The sequence below is a fragment of the Papio anubis genome, chromosome 5, assembly GCF_008728515.1.
Source record: "Papio anubis isolate 15944 chromosome 5, Panubis1.0, whole genome shotgun sequence".
NCBI lineage: Eukaryota > Metazoa > Chordata > Mammalia > Primates > Cercopithecidae > Papio > Papio anubis.
The window spans coordinates 124,303,087-124,329,552 of NC_044980.1; the positions used below are offsets into that span (position 1 = coordinate 124,303,087).

The following is a 26,466-nucleotide window of genomic DNA, read 5'->3' on the forward strand; positions in this document are numbered from 1 at the left end:
CAACCTTCAATTTGTTGCATTCATCCACTAGAATAACTGTATGGTAAACATACATTAATACTAACAATGTTCTTTATGTAAGAAGTTATTAAAAATAAAAAGGTACCTTATTTATTAAAGGTACTTTATTTATTAAAAGGTAGTTTATTTTTATTTATTTATTTTTGAGACATCGTCTGGCTCTGTTGCCCAGGCTGGAGTGCAGCTGCGTGATCTCAGCTCACTGCAACTTCCGCCTTCTGGGTTCAAGCAATTCTCCTGCCTCAGCCTCCTGAGTAGCTGTGATGACAGGCGTGCACCACCACGCCCGGCTAATTTTTGTATTTTTAGTAGAGACAGGGTTTCACCATGTTGGTCAGGCTGGTCTCGAACTCCTGACCTCGTGATCCACCCTCCATGGCCTCCCAAAGTGCTGGGATTACAGGCGTAAGCCACTGTGCCTGCCCCTATTTTATTTATTAAAAATAAGGTATGAAAATTGTTTCTCTAGAAGGAAGTCAGAAACAACCTCCTTAAGTGATAAGAAAATCATAGGTCATTCCTATTCTCCTATCCTCCAAAACATCCTAAGACTAAGAGTACCAAATTGTTTTATTATTCAGGCCAATCCTGGTTTAGGGTCACTTAATTCCATTTCCTAGAATACCTGAGTGAGAGACGGAAACTGATCAACATGTTAGAGAGGCCATTATTCTGAAGGCAAAATCACAGAGGCAGGGTCCCTATAGAGACTAGGTCACACATTCTAAATTTTATTTAAAGATGAGCCCTTATCTCTTTAGACTAAAATGTATCTTACCTCAAAATGCCCTTGATCCCAGCCATACAAATTTCCTGCTTTTTCTTAAATATATTATGCAGTTTTATATAGCACATGAATATTTCTCTGTCTGGGCCACCCTTCCACCCTATATCTGCTCCTTGTTATTTCTTCTAGCCTAATTTAGATCCCTCTTTTTATGTCTCTCTTGCTCTTCCATCTTGAGATTTATCAAGTTATGCTGAAACTATCGCCTGTCTTTCTCAAAAGACTGTGAGTTCACTGATGGCAGAATCTAAGTATATATTAATATCTCCCAGATCTCACACAGGGCCTGGCATAGAGTACCATAAAGTCGGTGTTGCTGAATAAATGAAGAAATGAACTGAATGAAGAAATGAATGAAATGAAAAGTAGTAACTGCTTTCTGGGTGATTATGAGTAAACAGAAAGTCAAGGCCAAGTGCGATGGCTTACACCTGTAATGCCAGCACTTTGGGAGCCCACCTTGGCCTCCTAAAGTGCTGGGATTACATGTCTGAGGCACCATGCCTGGCCTTGACCTGAGGATCACTTGAGGTCAGGAGTTAGAGATCAGTCTGGCCAAAATGTCAAAACCCCACCTCTACTAAAAATACAAAAACAAACAAACAAACAAACAAAAACAGCTGTGAGTGATGGCATGCGCCTGTGGTCACAGCTACCTGGGAGACTGAGGCGCAAGAGTTGCCTGAACCTGAGAGGCAAAGGTTGCAGTGAGCCAAGATCGTGCCACTGCACTCCAGCCTGGGTGACAGAGCAAGACTTTGTCTCAAAAAACAACAACAACCAAAAAAAAAACAAAAAAAAAAAAAAAAACCCAAATGATCAATCCTTCTATGAGCAAAAGATGGTTATGATTTGCAATTAAATCTGAATGTGAAGATTGTAGTACAGTAAAAATAATACATTTTCAATATTTCTGTCACAAAAGCAACCCATCATCATGCAATCAGAATCTGGAAACATTTATTTTAAGGTGTATATAAACTCATGGCAAATTTATGTTCAAGTATTTTCAATGTTCTGAACTTTCATTTAAAAAAATCAACACAGTGTTCAAAATCTACTGTAAAATATATTAGAAGGTAGGATGCTGGGAGACAGGGTGCACAGAGGTAGCAAGCAGAAGAGATGGCTGGTGTTGTTATACTGGCATGGTAGAAACTGCTTACAATGAGCAAATAATACACAGGGTATAACAAGAGGCACTGCTGGAGAAGGTATTTACAAATATAGAAGGGAAAAGACTAGGAAAAACTGTGGTGCTGGTACTGGAACTGGAATTACAGGTAGTAGTGGAATTGTAACTCATGTTTGTTTAATATATATATAAAATTATAGATGTGTATGTGTTTATAACAAATACATACATATATTTCCTAGCTCTGATGAAAGACTCTAATAAAAGCAATGACACTTCAGTAGCAATGAATACAGTGAATGCCCAGATCTTGGTTTATAAATACTACATTTGATTAGAAAGATCCAGGGTCTTCTTGAGACATGGCTAATTACAAGCTGGTACAGTTAAGTTCACGATGAGCCTTATTATTTGCCAGATTATACAGACGTGCTCAAATGACGGGGATACGTCAAAAAATACAGGAGTCAGTTTAAGAGTCCCACTACCTAAAATCTGGGACAATTTGAGGATTAGAATAATAATGATGGTAACATAAGTTTATACCAATACAAATAAATTAATGAAGAATAGACAGTTCATTCCTACAATAAAATGAGTTAATGCACAAGATATTATTTTTAAAATCACCATTTCAGACAAGAATAGTAATGGAAGTAAAAAGTGGTGAACAGAAGTTTGTACTCAGTGCATACTATACATAAGCTAAAAGTTTGAGGATAGTATTTTGATTCTGTCAAAACATCTCTCCACCAAATATTTATCAGTTACAAAGGGTAAAATGATGACTTCACACTGAAGAAACTGGGCAGACAGACACCAACTTGATCAGGTAATCATGGCTAACTTCACCACTGGTAGGACAACAGGTTGACATTGTGTGCTCTCTGAGTTTTGTGAACTCCTGCCAGGAAAGCACGACTTGAATCTATCTGGTCATGAGGAAATACTGGAAAGATCCAGGTGGAGGGTAATACTTCAGGATGTAAGATCTGTATTCTTTAAAACTGCTAAGGATATTAACAACAGTGAAGGACTGAGGAACTTGTATAGACTGAAGTGACATGACAACTAAATGCAACTGTGTTCTTGGACAACATTCTAGACCAGAAATAAGTTATTATTGGGATAGTTGGTGAAAATCTAAATAGGATTTCTAGACTGAGTCCGTTTTTTGTTAGTTAGTTTGTTTGTTTTTGAGACACAGTCTCCCTCTGTCACCCAGGCTGGAGTACAATGGTGTGATCTCGGCTCACTCCAACCTCCGCCTCCTGGGTCCAAGCAATTCTCCTGCTTCAGCCTCCCAAGTAGCTGGGATTACAGGCAGCCACCACCACGCCTGGCTAATTTCTGTATTTGTAGTAGAAATGGGGTTTCACCATGTTGGCCAGGCTGGTCTTAAACTCCTGACCTCAAGTGATCCGTCTACCTTGGCCTCCCAAAGTGCTGGGATTACAGGCGTGAGCCACCATGCCCGGCCCTGAATGGTTTTATTTTAGCAATGTTTACTTCCTAACTTGAAGGATTCTATGGTGTTTATGTCAGAGAGTGTCCTTGTTTTTAGGAAATAAACAACAAGATATTTAGGAGTGATGAGCCATCACATTTGCAGACTGCTCTCAAATGGTTCAGAAAAAGACTGATAATGGAGCAAATGTGGTGAAAATATTAACAGTTGAGGAATCACTGACAGATCTCTCTACTGTTCTAGAAACTTTTCTGTAAGTTTGAAATTGTTTAGAAATAAATTACTAAAACACATGAGTCCTCACAAAAAGATAAAAATGAATTAAAATGAAAAAGTATATGTGTAAGCCTATGGCATTCCACCAATATGTTAATCATTTCTACATACAAAGCTTACACTCATCCGTTTAGGAAAAGAAAGATCTCTGCGGAATAGCCTGACTCTAAGGGAAGAAGAAGCATGACATCAGTTTTCAAATTATCTCTCTGACTTAACTCCCTCATATTACTAAGTAAACTGCTTCATCTGCAATTAATAGTGGCAGTAATTTTGCCAAGACTAGCTTGAAAAGAGAAAGTTATGTGTTTATTTCCCCTCTTTCAACTATAATTGTTCAGTTTATATCCAAGTCTTTAAAGAGGTAAGGAGGAGAGAAGGTAAACATTAGGAGAGGGCAGAACTTATACAAGAGAAAACAGTATGGGGGTTAATATTCAGACTCTACAATTGTGCTAAGGCTTTTGATTTACCTCATTTAGCCCTAATAAAGTCTTGAATTACTTCCATATTCAGATAAGAAAAGTGAGGTTCAGAGAAGTTAATGCGTATTTCAGTGCCACAGAGATCCAGAAGCACTCTGCATCTTAACCTAGGATTACTTACACTTTTATGGCTGGTCCTTAAATTTTGTTTTGTTTCTAAATATTGTGGTCTTTCATGAAACTGACTCCCACTCGCAGTGGCATACAATATTAAGTTTGAAAAGGAAAACTCTGATCAGTATATTCTAAAATAATACCCTACCTACTCTGATATTAAATGGCAATAAGTCATCCTTCATCATTAAAATGTGTAAAAACCACCTTAGAGGTCGGGCATGGTGGCTCAAACCTGTGATCCCAGCACTTTGGGAGGCCGAGGTGGGAGGATCACAGGGTCAGGAGTTCAAGACCAGCCTGGCCAAGATGGTGAAACCCCATCTCTACTAAAAATACAAAAATTAGCCAGGCGTGGTGGTGCACGCCTGTAATCTCAGCTACTCAGGAGGCTGAGACAGAAGAATCGCTTGAACCTGGGAGGTGGAGGTTGTAGTGAGCTGAGATTGCGCTACTGCACTCCAGCTTGGGTGACAGAGCGAGACACCGTCTCAAAAAAAAAAAAAAAATTTAGAAAAAAACAGAGAGTCAACATTTAAGTTAGATTCCAAAGTATTAATGAATTATCTTGCACTACTTAAAAAATAGTTTAAAACAAGACGAAAGCTTTATTCTATCGGTGACTAGAATAATAAGTAAAAACACCCACCTTGATTACAATGTGTCCTTTCCTGGTTCCACTCCGGTCTAGTTCCCGATGCTCATGTACCATAACAATTTCTCCCTCTTCCTCAACTTTATGGGTATTTTTTTCCACATGGTTTAAAATTCTCCAATAATCTTGCTGGGCTATGCAGACAAACTGTCCAAGAACAACATGGGGACAATTAATGAACCTATAGTACATAAATATATCACTATGTACCAAAGCAGAGCACAAAGGTAAGAAATCTAGTGGCATTAGTTCTTTTTCACTTAATTCCTTTAATCTTTAACAAAAATCAAGGTGAAACAATTCACATACGAAGAGACTAAAGAAGTCTAATCTGTTTGAATTTCGCTCTTTAAAAGGAGAAGTGAACTACTTCTCTCAAAACTGACACTATGCAAAGAAAACATGAAGCAGGAGTAAGTTAGAAACAAACAACTCAGAAGTTCCTATTTCTTTCCTCTATTTTTTTTAAATAAAGGACTCTGAGCTGGCTAATATCAAATAGAAATGTAACAAACCAGCATTTATTTGGTGTATCTCTTTTGAAAATTTATAGCTTGTTAAATGCCACAAATATGTGAGGCAGATACAAAATCTAGTTTCCTTTATTAACTGTGAGCTATTGAAACTCCTAATTCTCAAATAAAGCTATTTTCTTTTGAGGAAGACAAAACAGGCTGAGCTACTTTAAATCAACAGACAAGCAAGAAGACTTGACCAAGGAGATAATCTTACCTGACAATCATCTACTTTAGTCCTGACAATTCCATGCATGTACTGCTTATCCAGAGTGGGAGTAATTCCAAAACTATTTCCCATAAACAAATTTTCAACTTTTCCATCTGGATGACTGATTTCCACAGTGCCATTTAAAATAACATACCATGAGTCAAGCTATAGAGAAAAACAAAGGTTTTATGAATCTTTTTTAAAAAGGTAGTTATATATTAACTTTCAAAAAGAATCTAACAATATATATAACTTGAATAATTTAAAAAGGAAAAACGAGGATCTGGTTATATTACTAAATACTCTGTAACACCCTATGCTTTGAGTCTATGCAAACTACTAAAAGTTTATTTTTACTCTTTCTTCTTTTAGTCACCAAACAAGAACTGTCATAATTGACCAGATTCTCTGAGACATAATAGCATAATGTTCAAGAGCACAAACTCTTGGGATATTAATCCATACCATGCCACTAACTAGCTGAATGACTTTGGGTAAATTATTTAACCTCTCTGGGCCTCAGTTTTTCTACTGCTACAATGGTCGTAAGGAAATTATCTATCACAGAATTATTACGTTAAGTGAGTTAATACATACACTGTGCTTAGAATAGTGCCTGACAAAAAGCAAACATTTAAGAAAAAAACCAGACAGCTATTTTTTTAACTAGCTGAATTAAAAGCCTGAATTTTAAGGCATATCTAACAAAAGATTCAAAATTTCTGCTAATGTTAAGAAAATAATGCCTTCATTTATATGGAAATATTTAATGCTCTAAGAAGTTATTTATTTATTTATTTATTTTAGAGATGGGATCTTGCTCTGTTGTCCAGGCTGGAGTGCAGTGGTATGATTATAGCTCACTGTAGCTTGGACTCAAGTGATCCTCCTGCCTCAGCCTTCTGAATAGCTGGGACTACAGGTGTCCACCACCATGCTTGGTCAATTTATTTTTTAATAGAGACAGGATCTTGCTATGTTCCCCAGGCTGGTCTTGAATTCCTGGTTATCCTTCCACCTAGGCCTCTTGAGGTGCTGGGACTACAGGCATGAGCCACTGCACCTGGCCCAAAGAAGATGTATTTTAAAGGTCTACTATCTATCAGTGAAAGACCACTTATTCTCCTTTAATATCAAACCCTCTTATAAGCCTGAACCTTCAATCGTTTTAATGTGATTTAAGGGAAATCAAGATGGTTAGTTCTGAAGGGTAATCAATGGCAATAAGGTTTTTTTTTTCCAAAATTATACCTTTATTATTTTAAAAATAAGATATACTCACTACACAACTTGTGGATTAAGCTACTGGAGGACAGGGAGTGTATCTGGCTTTTTCACCACTATATTCCCATATCTAGAACAGTACCTGGCACAAAGTAGGCATATGACAAATTTTTGCTTATACAACTGTGGAAAATTTAGAGAATGCAAAAACTTGTAGAAAATAAAAGTTACTTAAAATCCCACCATATACAGTTGTTTAAAGTTTATTTCTCTCTTACGTATATATTTTAAATATTACTGAAATATTTACAATATTCTGCTTAAAAAATAAATACTATATTCATTTGTTCATTAAACTTTTCAGGGGAGTCCATCCTCTATAATTGACGTTTTCTAGGATATGGGGAGAAAATATGTAAACAGAGCCTAAAGACAGGGATCCTCAAAGATATTCTATCAAATAATTTTAAAAATAATTTGAATACCTATATATTATAACCTACAGCTATATAATAATTAATTTAACCATTGCTTATCACTGGATATTTTGGTTATGTCCAATTTTTACTTTTTTATATATACATAAAATACATGTAATATTATATATATATAAAATACATGTAATATTATATATAATATATAATACATGTAATATAAATATATATAGTATAAATATTCTGTAATTATATATAACTTACTTATAGACTATATAAGTATATAATTTATATCATAAATGTACTGCAATGAACACCTTTTGAAATAACTCTTTGAGTTCTACATATGTCCTCAGATTAGACACTCAGAAGTGGAATAACAGGTTAGCAGCTGTGAATACTTGGAGGATCATGCTAAGAATTTTAAAATAATTTTCTGGAAATGCTGTACCAATTTACATTCCCACTAGAAGACAATGTTCATTTACCCATATCTCAGCATTAATCAAATGAGTACATTTGATAAGAAAAATAATGAAGCACTTTCTGATGATAATAATACCTTCCAACTCCTTTGCATCCTTCCTCCACCCATTCACAAGCTGTCACCTGAGCATTTTGGAACGCAGAATTGTCACCTAAATGCTTCAACTGTCAGCAGTTCCCTAGGATGCATTGGTACCAACACACTTTCCTCATTCTTTTTATTTTAAATGTGTAATAGAGACAAGGAATAAGAAAAATTCTTGATAAACATTTTAAACAATAATAATGATATAATTACACAAATATAAAAATATTTAAGAATATTTTAAATCTATTTAATCTATTTAAATTACAATGTATTTGAGAAGTAAAAACATCTGGTTCATTGAATATTATTTATGGAGCACTGACTTTGTGCAAAGTCTACTGTGAGTACATTTAAAATTAGGGCAAAGCAAAAACAAAAACTTACCTCTTCGGAAATTATAACTACCTCAAACTTGGCATTCATTTAAAACATTTGTATAAATTTCAAAAATCAAGACTTAAAAATCAGGACAAGTTTATGGAAATTAAGTTATTTTAAAAGTTAGTATCCATAATAAATGTATATAATTTATTTATTGACATACCTCTTGCCCATCTTCAAGAATAATAGCTCCAGCCTGCTCTACCACTTCAAAAATCATCACTGAACAGAGTTCTCTCCTTACAGACATGGTCATGTTTGCAAAAGCAGGGAGCTGGTGCATAAACTCCAGCAGTTGTTCTATAAGAAAACGGAAATTCTGGTATAAAGACCATCGAGGACTATACCTTAAAAATACAATGAAATCTAGAATTCAATTCCCAATTTCACAATCAACTTATAAATTTATGTTGCTAAAGTAGAGAAATTAAGGTACTCTTTGACTGTTGATTTTTACAATCAATTATTTGATTTATACATATATTCAGACTCACGTATAAACCTGGGCATATATAAAGATAACAGAATTCACAACCTCCAGAGAGAACAAGGACTACACAGGTTCAGATGAAAGTGGAGAGTGTATCTAATATTCCTAGCCACTCCATGGGTTTAGTTATGGCCTTTGATCTAACAGGTTAGTGAAAAAGTCTTTTGTCTAGTTCTTGTTAAACGAAAGTATTTTAAAATACCATTAACAAATACCAAAAAGTTATCAAAACAGGGATAATAAATGTGAATTCTAGCTCAAGATTTGTCTAACTAGGTAACTCTCTTTAACCAACAAATGTTTATGAGTGCCTCAGGCCACTCCCTGGTATGGATATATGTGTAAGGAAGATATAAATATAAGGAAGAAACACATATAAGCAGACAGCAAAGAGATTAAGAATAACTATAAGGTGCTACATACCCATAGAAAACAGGAATTAACTACATTTTGATTTTTTAGAAGTTTTATCAAAATAGTATAGTATACAAATCTTTATCAGTAAAATTGCACTTTCAATTTCTGTCCAGATAATGTTCATAACATGAGACCACACTGCAGGTTATTTAACTGTATTAGATCTTTAGAATGGCAAGGAATGTTCAAATACATTGATCTTCACTCACATAAATGATTTTTAATAGTAGCAGCATCTTCTAATTGGAATGGTAGCTATTATAACAATGCAATCTAAGAAAAAAATCTTAATTAAATCCTAACAATATATATTTGACACTAAGTGATCTTTGCTTCTTAAAGATAACATTAATATATTTAGTTATTATTCAACTTCCCAACTAAAGTAGGGTAACTAGTTTTATAAAAAATTACATACAAGAATTTATAATGTTTTAACAGTACACATGGCCAGACACGCTGGCTCATGCCTGTAATCCCAGCACTTTGGGAGACTGAGGCGGGCAGATCACAAGGTCAGGAGATCGAGACTATTCTGGCTAACACGGTGAAACCCCACTGCTACTAAAAATACAAAAAATTAGCCAGGCGTGGTGGTGGGCGCCTGTAGTCTCAGCTACTAGGGAGGCCAAGGCAGGAGAATGGCATGAACCTAGGAGATGGAGCTTGCAGTAAGCTGAGATTACACCACTGCACCCCAGCCTGGGCAACAGAGTAAATACTCTGTCTCAAAAAAAAAAAAAAAAAAAAAAAAGTACACACATAACATACAGCTATTTAAGCTAGGGGAATAAAAATATAAATTTTTTAAAAATCTGCAAGTTTTTCAAAAAGCAAATTCACAGACAGCGAACACTGTACTATGCTTGTGCTTTAAATGTCTTATAGACATGAGGGGAAAAATCAGTTTAATGCAATCCAAGCTTTTATTTTATATCGTGGCAGCCAACCTCAAAGATGGCTCCCAGTGATCCCTGCCTCCTGATAGTCATGTCCTTGTACAGACCCATTCTATACTGTATCAGAGTTACCTGGTGTAACAAACAGAATTTAGCAGAAGTGATGATGCATTACTCTTGAATACAGATAATAAAAAACACTGTGGCATTTGCCTTATTCTCCCACGGATTACTTACTTAGGGGGAAGCCTAAGTTCCCCCTAAGTATGTTGTAAGGACAATTAAGCAGCCTATGAGAGGCCCACATGAAGAGGAACTGAAGGTCATGCACCAAAGGCCATTTGAATAGCTATCTTGGACACAGATTCTACAGCTCAGACCAGGGAAGACCTGGATGGCTGCAGTCCTCTGCCAATTCTGACTACAACCTCATGAGAGATACCAAGCCAGAACCACCCAGGTAAGGTGCTCCTAAATTTCTGACTCACAAAAATTCTAAGATAATGGCTTAACACAACATACATTTATTAAGTTTTAGAATAATTTGTTATGCACCAATAGGTGACCATATAAATTAAGCTACAAATTCTTACTGTGAACACATGTATTTCTTACCAATGTCATCATCAGTTTTGTCTGCAGGCTCTTTTTCAAGACATTCTCGAACAAGATCTCGCCCCTGCAATGGATCTGTTCGATCAATCTCTTCATCTTCCTCTTCGTCATCCTCAGAATCAACAGGTCCTTCTGGAAGACGTGTCAAATCTACATCTCCTACCTCACTCTCCGTAGCCTATCAAAAGAAATCTTGATCACTTACCATTTCATGTTAAAAATACTGTAAGTCACAGTCTGAATTAATCAAAACTACCAATCCCTACAAAATATAAGATTTGGGCAACACTGTATGCTGCATCAAGGATACAATAAAATGATACTTATTTATAAAAGGTTTCTTTCTGCCCCAAATTTACAGGCTCATCTTTCCAACAATGTGACAACTAGGTGATAAATCAACGTCAGTAAATGTAAAATGGTCAGGAGACTCAAACATCACTAAATGTATTAATATCTGTTTTCCACCAAACACTTGCATTTCTTAAAAGTACAAAGTTTACTAAAACATGAAGTACAGGAAAGAAAAAGTTTACTAACAATCACCTTATGAGTACCTATTAGTCTATGCTGGGTGTTGTGAAGAAGATAACGTTCTTTCGTCACAGAGGCTTAGGCTTAGTAGGGTAGGTAATCAGATAAATTAGAACAGAAGTTTAAAGTAAGGTAAAGAATAGTACTAAAACGTACTAAAATAGACCCATCGTAAAAGACTGAACAAATACTTTTCATTTCCCAATACTTTACTGTTGGATCTAAAAGTGTGCAAAGAGCTGTGATTTTTGAATCACTCTATAAAATGACCTTATACTTACAACTACAATTTGGAAACATATTAGTCTCACATATTTTAAAGAAACTATAAAATGTTTAAAAACCATAAATTAAAAAGTCATAGAAAATAATGAAAATGTCTTTTAGAAGATAAAATGGTACTAAGTAGATTCTTAAAAAATATTTCTAAATATTATACTCACTTGATTCATCTTGTTAATGAAAAAGCATGGATATTAAAGGCATTATAGAAAAAATAAGTGAACACACAAGAATTCCATAATAAGTAGAAAGCACTCAAATGAGTATTAGTGAAGACTACAGAATCTTAATTCATTAAGTATCTCCTGTTTTGAACATTTACCCTTTTCTCTGCCAAGAGATCTTTTTTTTTTTTTCTGTTTTTTGAGACAGGTTCTCGCACTATCACCTGGACTGGAGTGTAGTGGTGTGCACTGCAGATCTCGGCTCACTGCCTCCTTGTCCTCCTGGACTCAAGAAATCCTCTCTCCTGAGCGCCCTGAATAGCTGGGAACACAGGTATGCGTCACCATAGCCAGCTAATTTTTGAAATTTTTGTAGAGACTTGGGGGGAGGTTGCCCTATGCTGCCCAGGCTGGTTTTGAACCTTGGGCTCATGTGATCCACCCATCTTGGCCTCTCAAAATGCTGGGATTACCGGGTGAGCCACCATGCCCAGCTGATCTTCCTTCTTTTGAGGACTACTTTCCTCTGCATCTTAAACCCAGGGATTCCAGTGGGAAACAGTGCCCTGTTCCCTAGCTATGTAAACTAAGGTAGAAAGAGCTTTTCTCTAGATTTCTGTACACAATTAGATCTGGAAGCAGAGCATCCTTTCTTATCTGGTTGCTAAATTGGAAGAATCTGAAAGTAGGCAGCCTATAGCCACATAGAAATTCCTTCTATGGCAGTAGAAAATGAAACCAATGGGAAGGGGAATGGGGAGGAGGACACTGAACAAGAGAGTCAAACAAAGACTCGGAGCAACAAAGCAACAGAAACAGAGCATGCAGGACAGAGAAAGAAAGAGCACAGTATGTGTAGCAAAGAGCATTTGTGACAGAAAGTGTCACAAAGAAAGCAAGCAAGAAAAAATAAGCAAGCCATACAGAGCTAAAAGACCAGAAACAGGCAGACGGGGCAGACATACCTGCAAGCATGCAGGTATCCTGAGGCTAGAGTTGCCTCTGCTTTCTCTAGGGGGTCAATAAACTAACCTTTTGGCTTTACATTTTTTCTTTCTTTTTTTAAAGACAGGGTTTCACTCTGTCATCCAAGCTTGTGTAGTGGTATGATCACAGCTCACTGTAGCCTCAGCCTCCCTAGTAGCTAGGACCACAAGCACTGGCCTTTTGGCTTTTGTTAACCCAAGTTAAGGCTCTGATAACTACAACTGGAAGAGTCTGGATGTGTTTCCTAAAACCATGTCTTATACTTCCTTCGGATTTCTGCACAGCTTTAAGTAATAGTCATTTAACAATCCAGACTAAATACTCAAATTGTGATCTTTAGACAAGCTAGTTCTTAAGGGTCTGCGACTGTCTGAATGTTTGTATCTCCTCAAAATTCTTATGTTGAAATCATAACCCCTAAAGTGATGGAATTATGAAGTGTAGCCTTTGGGAAGTGATTAGGTCATGAGACCACTCATGAATGGGATTAGCATAAAAGAAGCCTGAGGGAGCTCATTCTCCCCTTCTACCCTGTGAAGCTACAATTAGAAGGTACCTCTAACAATCAGAAAGAGGTCTTTTACCAGACACCAAATCTGCTGCTGGTGCCTTGATCTTTAAACTTTCCAGCCACAAGAACAGTGAGAAATAAATTTCTGTTGTTTATAAGCTACCCCTAAGTCTACAGTATTTTGTTATAGCAGCCTGAATGGACTAAGACAGGATCATATAGGGGCAATTTTATCTGATGACTGACTAGTATGCTGAGTTGTTTTCTGGCTATGAAATTATAGGATTTAAATGGAGTATATTTCTGAATAATACATAGAACCACGAACTTGTTTGCAGGTTATAATCCTTTTTTAAAGACAAGTACTTTTAAATTTAAATATGTGTACATGCTAAAAAGACTTTTGAAAAATCTTATTTATATACACTGATTTAATCTAAGAAACAACTGGGGAAAAAACCTAAAGCAGTATTTTCTACACAATTTAATTTCTCAATATGCAGGAGAGCTCACTCCTGGTACATCCCTTTCCTATTTTATCAATTTTTAAGTGTAATCTGCATTAAAAATTCAGGTTTTTAAATCACTGTCTTCATCTTAATCTAAGATTTTCATCCCCTGACCCAGATTATTTCAACCTAGTTTCATTCCCATATTTTAGATTATGTTGCATAAAAAGATAGATAGCTCACAACATAAAAAGGCAAGATGGAATTTAGTTATATGGGCAGTAGGGAAGGATAATCATCATCTTCATGAGAAACAAAGACAACTAAGACGACAGCTCTTTAGGAAGAATGGAAGTCATGGGCTGGGACTTAGAGGTTACTAAAAGAACTTTTTAAGGAACCTTTTCACACGAACTGCAAAGAAAAGAATATAATCTACCCTTACAATTGCCTTTCTAGGCCAGGCACAATGGCTCCTGCCTGTAATCTCAACACTTTGGGAGGCTGAGGCATGCAGATCACTTGAGCCTAGAAGTGTGAGGCCAGCCTGGGCAACATGGAGAAACTCTGTCTCTACAAAAAATATAAAAATTAGTCAGGTGTGGTGGCACATGCCTGCAGTCCCAGCTACTCAGGAGACTGAGGTGGGAGGACTGCTTGCGCCTCGGAGGCAAAGGCTGCAGCGAGCCGAGATCTTGCCACTGCACTCCAGTCTGGGTGACAGTGTGAGAACCTGTCTCAAACACAAAAACCAAAACCCCCAAAAAACCACAACTACCTTTCTTATACCTCTATTTTTTACATAGTAGTATAAAAAGAAAAAGAATAAAATTAGTTAAGAAAATACACTAAACTATTAAAATATTAAGAGTATACGAGAGCATAAGGTGATAAAATAGAAATTAAGAATAAAAAAATAAGACTGGTCAAAAACATGCTAGGAAATTTAAAAGGATTTTTTTAAAACTTAAATTTAAAAAAAAAAATGTAGAGACTAATTCCTTGATTAAACAAAGGAAAGCCAGGTCCTTAAGAGAAAGGTAGATATGATTACGACCACAGGACAAGAAGTCACCGCATGATACTTCTGAAGATGCCGTTCCTGGGCAGAAAGTTTAATGCTATAAGTTCCTGGGCAGAAAGTTTAATGCTATAATAATTAGATAAGAATTTTTTTCAATGTAATATCCACAATGTTCAGCATACAATAAAAACATACTACATAAGTGAAGTGGGGAAATGTGACCTATAAACAGGAAACAAATCACTATAAAGAGACTCGATAATGAAAGTAAGAGACAAGAACTTTCAACATTTATTATAAATAAGTTCAAGAATTTAGAAGAAAAACAATTAGAGGAAAAATGGATAATCTCAGTAAGGAGATATAAACTGTAAGAAGAATAAATTTGAAGAAAGGGCAACAAAAGCTACCCAATCTGAAGTAGAGATGAGAAAAAAGTCCAAAAAAAATATTAACAAAGCCTTAGAAACTCATATCGTAATATCAAGAGTGGAAATATGTGGGTCAAAAGACACTCCGTATTCATGAAGGTAGGGTACATAGAAGACTGAGCTCAGGCCTTTCAGTTAATTTATCCTGGCACCTGGGATATATCAGACCCTTAATTATGATAAATGAGTTAAGTCCAGGAAAAACATATATACTAGTGATAGGATTAAGACAGTATGAAACTTTTTTCTTTTCCTGACATATCAATGTGTCTCTGTATGTATAAATATAATTTGGTGAGGCAGACAGTCTGAGGTGATTTCCTGATGACTCGGCCTTCCCCAAATAAACCACCAGAGGATATCCTTTTCCTGTTTCCATCTAGATAAACACGAAGCTACAATGAAGAGAACTATAGGCTGGAAGAAAGAGTTATACAAACTTACAAAAACCACACTTTCAAATTTAGGGCAAGTGTTAAGCCAGAACCTTAGACTTTCAGTGCCTCTCTTTTCTGTATTTGTATCTTTAGTATTTCATCTAACCTTTTCACAGACCATTTAGTCCTTAGGTCTTCCTGGTCAGGGTTAGAACTCTATGAAGTTAATCTTTCAGTCCAGGCTGACCCATTTCATAACCTCTACAACAGGGCAGGCAGGCAAAGTCAAGTCTCTTTTGTCCTGGATAATAAAGTTTTAGTTAGCAGAAATCTGCATTTTCCGTGGAGCCAATATTGGTTTCTACTTTCAAATATAATTCAATGCAAAAAAAAAATTTCTAGATTACTTCCTAAATGCCAACACTGTGCCTGACTCAGCATGGGATACAAATGTAAGACATCAGCTCCGCACTCCATGAATTTACTCTGGTGATGAAAAATGTCAAGTTTACAAGTAACTACCCACAAAAGCAGAGAGAAAAAGTGACATGTCTGAGAGAAAAACTGCTGAGGGATTCCAAGGAAGGAGACATCTCTTCTTGTTGGAAAGACATAGGAGATAACATGAAAATGTCATTTACATGAAGCTACGGGTAGAAGAGTATGATTAAAACACAAGGCTAGGAAAAGGCAGACATGTTCAGGTAATAACGTACATATGTGATGGGGCAGAATCTAGAATGTGTAAGTGGGGAAAGAGTAAAATATAAAACCACATTGTAGTTAAAGGTAAAAGGCTTGGAATTTAAGAGTGTAATTTAGGTAACAGTGAAGCATTAAAGCTTTTTAAATACAGGAGTAATTAAAAATCAGAGCAATTTATTTCAAGTGGGAGTTTAAAAATGATAGTCAAAAGATAACAGATTTTGACTAGGACTCAGATGATACTCTTTTTTTTTTTTTTCTTCTGTGACGGAGTCTTTCTCTGTCGCCCAGGCTGGAGTGCAGTGGCGCAATCTTGGCTCACTGCACCTCTGCCTCCTGGGTTCAAGCGATTCTCTTGCCTCAGCTTCCTGAGTAGCTGGTGCATGCGCCACCTCACGTGGCTAATTTTTTTTGTATTTTTAGTAGAGATGGGGTTTCACTATGTTGGCCAAGCTGGTCTCAAACTCCTGATCTCAAGTGATCCACCGAACCCAGCCCTAGACGATATGCTTAATAGAAATATTTAAGAAAGGTGGAAGAGAACATGTGGTGACTTGGGGTGACAAAAGAACATACTAGTGAAAATGTGGCACCAGGTTTCTGAAGAGATTGGCACTCAGAGCTGTGCATTAGGAAATCATGTTGCCACAGAGGTGGTAACTGAAGCCTTGGGATTTTTAAGAACACGCTTACACGCTATATAAAAACTGAAAAAGTAGGTGGGGGATAAATGTGTGCCTTGAATTGTTTAAGAATGAGTTTACAAAAAGACAAAGTGCTTTTGTTCAAGAGTCAGTATTTCACAGTTTTCCAGCTCATGGAAAAGACTGAAATAAACAGAAAAACGAATCTAGAAAGAAGTACTCCTTATTCTCTTGAGTACTCTTTGAAGATGCATAAAATAGTCTATCTAAGAACACTCTAACACCTTAATGTATACTTTAAAATTTTAATCTATGCTGATTAGAAACACATTCACACTGGAACCTCCCCACTGCCCCCCCCCCCCCCACACACTGTAGTAAATGCTGTATTTTGAAGTTTCCTTGAGGGCCAAGGGTTTTTATTTTTAGACCAGAAGACATGAAAACTCTCAAGAAGAAAATGAAGTGTAGCCACACATTTGGCCATATAAAACAGTGTCAACAGTTTTCCTATTAAGAAATGCCGTCAGGAAAACCAAATCCCACATGTTCTTACTTATAAGTGGGCACTAACGATTGGGTACATATGGACATAAAGATGGGAACAACAGACACTGGGGTCTATTAGAGTAGGGAGAGAGGGGCAAGGGCTGAAAAACTACCAACTGCGTATTATGCTCACTATCTGGGTGATGGGATCATTCAAACCGCAAACCCTCAGTATCACGCAATATACCTATGTAAGAAATCTGCACATGTACCCCCTGAATCTAAAATAAAAGTTGAAATTATTTTTAAAAATTGGGGAGACATCCATTTTTCTGGATGAGAAGACACCACGTTAGAAAAAAATTTCCAAATTAATCTATATATAGTCTTCTGTCCCACAAAAAAAGCTGGATTTCACTTGAAGCGTTTCTAAATTTCTAGAAGAATAAAAGCAGAAACACTAAAAAAAATAGCTGTTAGGATATCTTCCCCTCAACTCTCCAAATTAAAAACACTTGTATCATTTCACAAGGCTTTGCTTATGGTGTTAAAGGCTAGGCGTTCACTTAAAAAATCTCTGAGATGCTAAAATTCAAATAACTAGACAAATCACTTCAACTATCCCTGGTTAAGATACATACATTGGTAATGTACACCTGTAACTAAGGAGTATATTCATAGCTCCAACAGGGAATCTAAAGGTAGCCTAAGGTGAAGGGAAAGATCAAGGGTCCAGTACTGGTATTTAATTCTTCTCCTTGTTTTATTCCCAAGGATCTGATTGGAAATATTCGTGTATGTGCATGCACACATACACACACAATTCAGTTAGTTAGATATTTATCTTATTCATGGATTAAAATTATAGAAATCTTGTACTTTGGAGGGTATATCTTATCAACCTATTATAATTCTGTGTTTATTCCTTTTACTCTCCTTTAAATATTTTCCAAATTTTTTTCAACTTTTAACTATACAATCTATTTACGTCCTCAAGAGTAGTTAAATAAACAAATGATAATGTTGGTTTAAGAAACATAATAAAAACTACCCACAAACCCACCACTAGTAGAAAAACACTGTTTACTAATTGGTGCTCTTGAACTCGGATTTACATTCTGTATCTACAAATATAAAAGCATGTAGGTATATATATTTAAAGAAATATAATGTTAATCCTATATACTTATCTCACAGATATGATACATAAGATTTTATACATATGAGATATAAAAAATATGTAAGTATGTAGGTGTATATTTTTATGATTTTGATTTTTTACCTTTTGTGTTCATCTTTATTGGCTTCTTTTTGTTTTGGCATTTATGCTGTTTCTATCTTTTGGCTATTGTCCTAAAGTTAATTGTTATGTCAGAGTTTGAAATTTTTTTTTTTTTTGGAGACGGAGTTTCACTCTTTGTTGCCCAGGTTGGAGTGCACTGGTGTGATCTTGGCTCACAGCAACCTCTGCCTCCTAGGTTCAAGTGATTCTCCTGCCTCAGCCTCCTGAGTAGCTGGGATTACAGGAATGCTCCACCACCCCGGCTAATTTTTTTATTTTTAGTAGAGACGGGGTTTCTCCATGTTGATCAGGCTGATCTTGAACTCCCGAACTCAGGTGATCCTCTGCCTCCCAAAGCTCTGGGATTACAGGCTTGAGCCACCGTGCCGGGCAGCAGAGTTTGAAAATTTTTATCTTCTTTGACCACTCTTAAAAAATTTTATCTTAGGTTTTATATATTTGATGTTAACATTATTATAAGTTTCTCCTTTAAATTTCTTCACTCCTATTTTGGTTCTAGAGTTTTAATAATTTTGTTCCTTTTATCTGTTCGTGCTCTCTAAATTCATTACCACTTTTATTGGTTAATTTATAAGTTTCAATGCACCATATTTTTTGAAACTATATGATTCCATTTATATGACCTTCTGGAAAAGGCAAAACTTTATGGGTAGAAAAGAGACTGGTGGTTGCCAGGGCTTAGGATAGGGGTCAGGAGAAGGGACTTGACTGCAAAGGGTCATATGGGTACTTTCTGAAGTGATGGAAATATTCTACATATTGACATAGGCTATGCCTTGGTCCTGCAATAGAACACCTCCAACCAACACCAGCAGGTGTATTCCAGTCTCATCCTCAGGTTGTCCAGCTAAAAGGCGAGTGATCTGCAGGTGCTAATATAAGTGCAATGCTATAGGAGCTCCTGTAGCATCTTTGCAAAGATGTAGGGACCAACTGTGTACAGTTCATCTTCTAGTTCACAATAAAGCATTGGTCTTTCCAAGTGACCTTGAATCTTAATCTGTGCACTATTCTGGCTTAGAGACATGGATATCCCAGTGATACCAGGTTCCTATAGTTTTTCTTTTCTTTTCTTTTTTGAGACAGAGTCTTACTCTGTTGGCCAGGCTGGAGTGCAGTGGCATGATCTTGGCTCGCTGCAACCTCCACCTCCTAGGCTCAAGCAAATCTCCTTCCTCAGCCTCCCAAGTAGCTGGGATTACAGGTGTGTCACCACGCCCAGCTAATTTTGGAATTTTTAGTAGAGACAGGGTTTCACCATGTTGGTCATGCTGGTCTTGAACTCCTAACCTCAGGTAATCCGCCTGCCTTGGCCTCCCATCCTATAGTTTTTCAACACCAAACCTCTGTGTATAGTCTCAGAGAGGTCCAGATATTCTCACATGTCCTAAGAGAAATCTACAGCCACATCCCTGAACTTCACTGATCCAGGGTCAATCTTCCTCAGCATTTTCTTCTGGAAAAACACAGTCTACCTTGATTTTTACATGTGTAACAATTCTTCTTTCACAAGATAACGCTTTTGGGGAGGGGCAGAATGCATGAAGCCCAATAGGTACACAAGCACTAAGTGGTCCCAGAGCCATTGTATTAACTTGTTTCATCTCTCTTTTAATTCTTTGTTCTCTACTATAAAATGGAGAACAGGGAAAAATTTCTTGTTCTGTATACTGTAAAAAGCAAACAGGGAGATACAGATGACCACAGCAATGACCTTTGTTGAGAAAAGCCACATATAAACCAAAAAAATGGGTATTGTCTTTGTTCCATCTTGCATCTGCCTACAAACTTCCCTGAATAGAAGGCGGCTGTTTTCCTAAAATATCTCAATCTGGGTAACTCTGTAGAACCAGTCTAAAATGCTTTCCTCAGACAACAATAATACTATTTCTACAAATCTTAGTATATGGTAGCCACTAGCCATATGTGGTTATTAGGCACTTAAAACATGGCTAGTCAAATTGGGATGTGCCGTAACTTTAAACTCTGTTTTTTGATGACTTAGTACGAAGAAGGAATGTAAGGTAACTCATTCATAATGTTAAAACATTAAATACACGTTTTAATTATAATATTTGGTTATACTGCACTAAATAAAACATATTACTAAAATGAATTTTACCTGTTTCCTTTTATATTTTTTAATGTGGCTACTAGAAAATTTAAAACTAAATACGCGGCTCACGTTAAATTTCTATTTTACAGCTCTGGAATAGATAATATATTTGAATTCCTTAACAAACCAACCCTGAATATCATGCATTCCTCTTGTTATTTTATTTAAACTGTTTTATGTTCTATACTCATAATCTCTGACAAAATCAACCACTGGGCTCCACACCCAGGGAACTGCCCTTTACAACTTGCATTAAAGGAGACATCACTGGAAGTTCCACTATCTGGATCCCGAAATACTTATTGCCCTGGCTTGAACCTAACTTGGGTTCATTCTCAGCACGATCATGTGAGGATTCTCTCAGTTTATGGGTCTTCCTAGAATCTTCTCCCCACTATTACAAGGATCACTGAAAAGCTTAGTAGGTTTGAAATTGTGTCTTTTGGGTTTTAGAAAATGGAAAAGTCCATAAATATTCTCACTAATTTGCTATTTAATTCATGCTATACTACAACAACAGAGGCTTATGGTAGAAAAGCAGCTCTAATTTTCTTCATGACTTCTAACTACAGAAGACACATACAGTCAATTATAACAAAAATCAGTCTTTTTATAAGTTCAGTTATTCCAATAACTAATTTTTTAACCAAAACAAGCATTAGACATTAATATAGATTCACCTGGATAAATGAAAGAGAACACTAGATTCATACTCTGCTGAACCATACTTGATCATTCTCAAAAGAGAGATTGCCTCTTTAATCAGGCTTACAAATTTGACACAGTATATAAAGTTTATTTTTTCAAAGACCTTACGCTTGAATTTCATACTCTAAAAGATACGTTAACCATCTAAGGCACAAGCACAGAATATCTGGCAGAATAAAAAAACCATATACACAGCACAGAAATTCCTAAGGTATTACCTGATAGATATCAGATAAACTGCTGCTTCCAGAGTCACTGGCGATGCTACAACCAGACTGACTAGAAGACACATGAGTCACCTGTGGATGAGGGTTGTCTGTGAGATGCATCTTGGTAAGATCAGCTGGAAGCTGAAAAAAAAATAATTTAAGTTATTCTAAATGTCTTTACCTTTTTAAGCGGTTTTGACACGTTAACTTCAACAAATTTTTACGTACATTACTGTGCAATCTCATTTCTAACCCAAGTTCTCCACTTTTAGCAAAAAGATCTTTTGAAATAAGAACCATATAGTACTCTCTGAAACGACTGGGCAATTCTAAAATGGTAAGCTCACTGAACAGTTTTCAAAAGCCATTACTAATGATATTTCTGAGGAAAAACTTGGACCTTCTATCCTCCCAAATAAAAACATCAGATCGGCTGGGCGCGGTGGCTCAAGCCTGTAATCCCAACACTTTGGGAGGCCGAGACGGGTGGATCATGAGGTCAGGAGATCGAGACCATCCTGGCTAACACAGTGAAACCCTGTCTCTACTAAAAAATACAAAAAACTAGCCGGGCGAGGTGGTGGGCGCCTGTAGTCCCAGCTACTCGGGAGGCTGAGGCAGGAGAATGGCGTAAACCCGGGAGGCGGAGCTTGCAGTGAGCCGAGATCGGGCCACTGCACTCCAGCCTGGGCGACAGAGCGAGACTCCGTCTCAAAAAAAAATAAAATAAAATAAAAACATCAGATCTGTCCATTTAAGGCAGGAATGCTTCCCTAAACACAATACAAAACACACACACTTTTTTTTTTTGAGACAGAGTCTCCCTGCCGCTGGGGCTGGAGGTGGTCGATCTCAGTTTCGTAAGCTTCTGCCTCCTGCGCTTTATTCCTGCCCTTAGCCTCCGCAGTTGACTACGCCCGCCACCTCGCCTGCTTTTGTATTTTATAGAGACGGGTTTCTCACTGCGCAGCCAGATGGTCTCGATCTCCTGACCTTCGCGGATCCTCACTCGCCTTCAGCCTCCCAAAGTTAGATTACAGCTTGAGCCAATCACAGCTTGTCACACACACACTCATCTCCCTCTCACCCTCCCTCCTAATAAAAAATGGTGACAAACACAAGAATAAAACAGCAATATCTTGGAATTCAGCTACTGGAAGCAAGACTTAAGACCAGTAACAAACTGATTACATTCAATATTCCAAAAACTTTGTGAGCATCTTTACACTTAATATTGAATTAGCTTCTAGTTGGCCCCTGAGAGATTTCTTAGTAATCAACATGATTTAATGAATGTCTGTACTAGGCGCAGGTATACAAGAAACACAAAAAGTAAGTGACTCCACCACCTCATCTTGAATATGGTCACACTCTTATCAGGTATGCAGGCTGTATAATATATTTCATACCATAAAACAGACATCTCACAAAATAAAAGCTACAGGAATTAAGACAATAAACAAACCATTGCATTCCAGAGTAGTAAAAGTTTTACATAAGAGGTAAATGATTTCTCTGCAACTTGCTATTCAGGGCTTAAAAAAAATCAATTTAATTTTAAAAATAGGGTTCCTTATTGCTTTACTACTGAAAAACATTAAAGAAACACACACATAGTGTATATTAAATGTACTGAGGGAATGACTGAGTCTGAATTATATTATCTCAAGAGGAATTAATGTAATTATAAAAATTACACATAAAGTATATCACGAACTTCCCCTGCTGATAACGGTATGTTAGATAATTCAGATGAATCCTAGTACTAAGATAAACAGAAAACCTGAAATACATACATACATATACACACAGAGTATCTGGCCTCTGAGGTTACTTTTTCTCTTAAGAATATTTTCTGATTCCTAAAGAAAAGGCTAAAAGGCCAAGAAGTACCTGTGACAGCCACTGGCTAAAGAGACAAAGGTTAAATTCCAAGGCCTAGGATGGAAGGGCCATCTTTGGACTGGGACCCTGGGGAGTAAATTAGACTCTAGAGTAAAAGTCACCCAAAAGTAAACTGATGCTACTTTTAGAATCACCTCAATGCCTGATGCTAAAATAAGGTTATATAGGATTACTAGTATTTCCAATCAATTGTTGGAAGCAAACACAAATCCTCACTATAGGAAGAAAGTCATCCTAGGTCTCAATTAAAAAAATTTTTTTCGCATATACAACATCCATTGCTCAGTCCAGTAAAACCAGGCATATATGATGAGACAGGATGGTATTGATGAAAAGTACGGAATAAACTCCAGAAACTAACAAAGAAGTTTCAAATAATAGGGTTACCAGACACAGTCTCTAAAATAACTGTGTTTAATATATACCAGGGGTTGGCAAACATTTTCGCTAAGGGCCAAAGAACATATATTTTAGGTCTCACAGGCCACATACAGTTTCTGCTGTATGCTGCTTTTTAAAAAAAAATCTTTTTAACAACTCTTTAAAAATGTAAAAACCATTCTTAGCTCACAGGTCATATAGCTCACTGGTCAGAATTGGTCCAGTTAGTGATTTATCATATATATAGAGAAAAATACACGACTAACAATTTCAGCAAAGAAAGAAAAAGAATTAAATGAAAAATCTAGAACTAAAATATGCAATTATGGAAATTAAAAAGCCAACAAGTGGGCTTAAAAAAAGATCTGACAGAGCTAAAAACAGAATTTAAAAAGTAAAGACTAGTCTGAAAAATATCCAGAATGAAGCATGGAGAGGAAAAAAGGTGAAGTTGGGAGAGAAGGGGTAAGAGCCACAGGAGATTCAGTAAGAACGTGACATCTGAATAACCAGAGTCTGAGAAGAGCGAGTACACAGAAGCAAGATGATGGCTAAGCATTTTCCAAAAGTGACAAAAGACCTAATGTCACAGATCAAGGAGGTTTAAAAACTCTCAGCAAGATAAAAAAACAAAAAACAAAAATCCACTCCAAAACAAACAAACAATCCCCCCATACCTATTCACACCAGGGTACATGTGTCAGGGGGTGAGGTGGAATACCAAGATAAAAGTTTTAAAGTAGCCAGGAAAAAAACCTGAGAGATTAGATTACTTTGGCAGAAGCAAAATTAAGCTGATGGCTGGCTTCCCAACATAAATTCTGGAAGCCAGAGGACAATTGAGTGATATCTCCAAGAGCTAAAATTCTATACCTAGCAAAAACAGTACTCAAAAAACGGGAAAAATAATTTTCAAATAAAGAAAAATGAAGGAAATAATTCCTTAGCAGTCCTACAATGAATAAAATCCACTGGGAGAAGAAAAATGATTCCAGATGGAAGCTTTCAGGCACAAGAAAGAAGAAAAACCAACGAAAATGGGAAATGTGTGGCTAAATCTACATGAATGCTGACTATATAAAATAGTAACATTAATAACCCATGAAGTTTAAAATACAATAATTAAAATACAACAACAGAATGTAAGTCCGGAGAAGGGTAAATGAAGCTATTGAAGTGCTCTCAGTTCCTTGCACTGTCCATGAAGCTGTAGTAGCAGACTTGATAGGTGAAGAATGTGTGTTGTAATTTCTGATTTAAGAAAAGCACAGTAAAAAAGTGTTTACCTACCAAGTTAACAGAGGGGAAAATAATAAATAATCAAAGAATGGAAAAATATACACCATGCAAACACAACCAAAAGGAAGCTGATATAGCTTAAAGTACACTTGGTGCAAAAGCATTAGTAGAGCCAATAGGGGACATTTTATAAGTATGTGAGGTGATGGATGGAGATCTATATCTATATCTATATCTATATCTATATCTATATCTATATCTATATGTATAGATAGATGGATACACACACACACACACACATATACACAGAGAGAGAGAGAGAGAGAAAGGGTCTCGCTCTGTCACCTAGGCTGGAGGGCAGTGGCATAATCTCAGCTCACTGCAACCTCTGCCTCCCGGGTTTGAGTGATTCTTTTGCCTCAGCCTCCTGAATAGCTAGGATTACAGATGTATACCACCGTGCCCAGCTAATTTTTGTATTTTTAGTACAGAAGGGGTTTCACCACGTTGGCCAGGCTGGTCTCTAGCTCTTGACCTCAAGTTGTCTGCCTGCCTCAGCCTCTAAAAGTGCTGGGATTACAGGTGTGAACCACCATGCCTGGCCAAGGTGATGGATATATTAACTACCTTGATTTGATAGTTTCACAACGTGAACATGTATCAAAACATCACACTGTACCCCACAAATACATCCAATTATTTGTGAATTAAAAATAAATTAAAATTTAAAAATGTATAAGGCAAAAATGTCATCTACAATTATGCTATAAATTTTTAATAGAGATCTCAGGAGCAGTCTGAATAAGCAAAACACACAAAAACAAAACAAGTAAAGATATACAAGAAATGAACATAATTAACAAATGACCTAAAGAGTATAGACATAGAATAACGGAACCAAAAACTCCAGAACACATTTTCTTTTAGAGCACATATTAAAACATTTGTAAAAATTTACAATAAGGCAAGTCTCAACAAATTACAAAAGACTGAAACCAGGGAATATTCAGCAGTAACAGTGCAAATAAGGTAGAAATATATAACAAAAAGATAAATAGAAAACTATCATGTTAGAAAATTGTAAATAATCCTCTATTGAAATAGCCCATAAATCAATGAAGTCACATTGGAAATTAGAAAATATTAAAACAGAAAATTAAGATGCCATATATCAAAACCTGTGGGATAAGTTAAAGTCATGCTTAGAGGCCATTTATAGCTCTAATAAAAGGCAACAAAAAAAATTAACAAGCTCATAATTCCTTACAATAATGCAGAAATATTTATGAGGGTATGATACAGTTCAA

General features: G+C 36.4%; 1 protein-coding gene across 16 annotated transcripts in view; it reads right to left on the reverse strand.

The window, feature by feature from the left end:
• RAPGEF6 (Rap guanine nucleotide exchange factor 6) overlaps positions 1–26,466 on the reverse strand; it is a 211,261-nt gene that overhangs the window by 78,028 nt on the left and 106,767 nt on the right. For all 16 annotated transcript variants that reach the window (XM_031666770.1, XM_031666773.1, XM_031666774.1 and 13 more), the window contains 5 exons: positions 21,644–21,775; positions 10,702–10,879; positions 8,444–8,580; positions 5,674–5,832; positions 4,936–5,088 (listed from right to left, as the gene is read on the reverse strand). In XM_031666770.1, the coding sequence (XP_031522630.1) occupies positions 4,936–5,088; positions 5,674–5,832; positions 8,444–8,580; positions 10,702–10,879; positions 21,644–21,775 (759 nt within the window). The remainder of the gene's footprint in view (positions 1–4,935; positions 5,089–5,673; positions 5,833–8,443; positions 8,581–10,701; positions 10,880–21,643; positions 21,776–26,466) is intronic.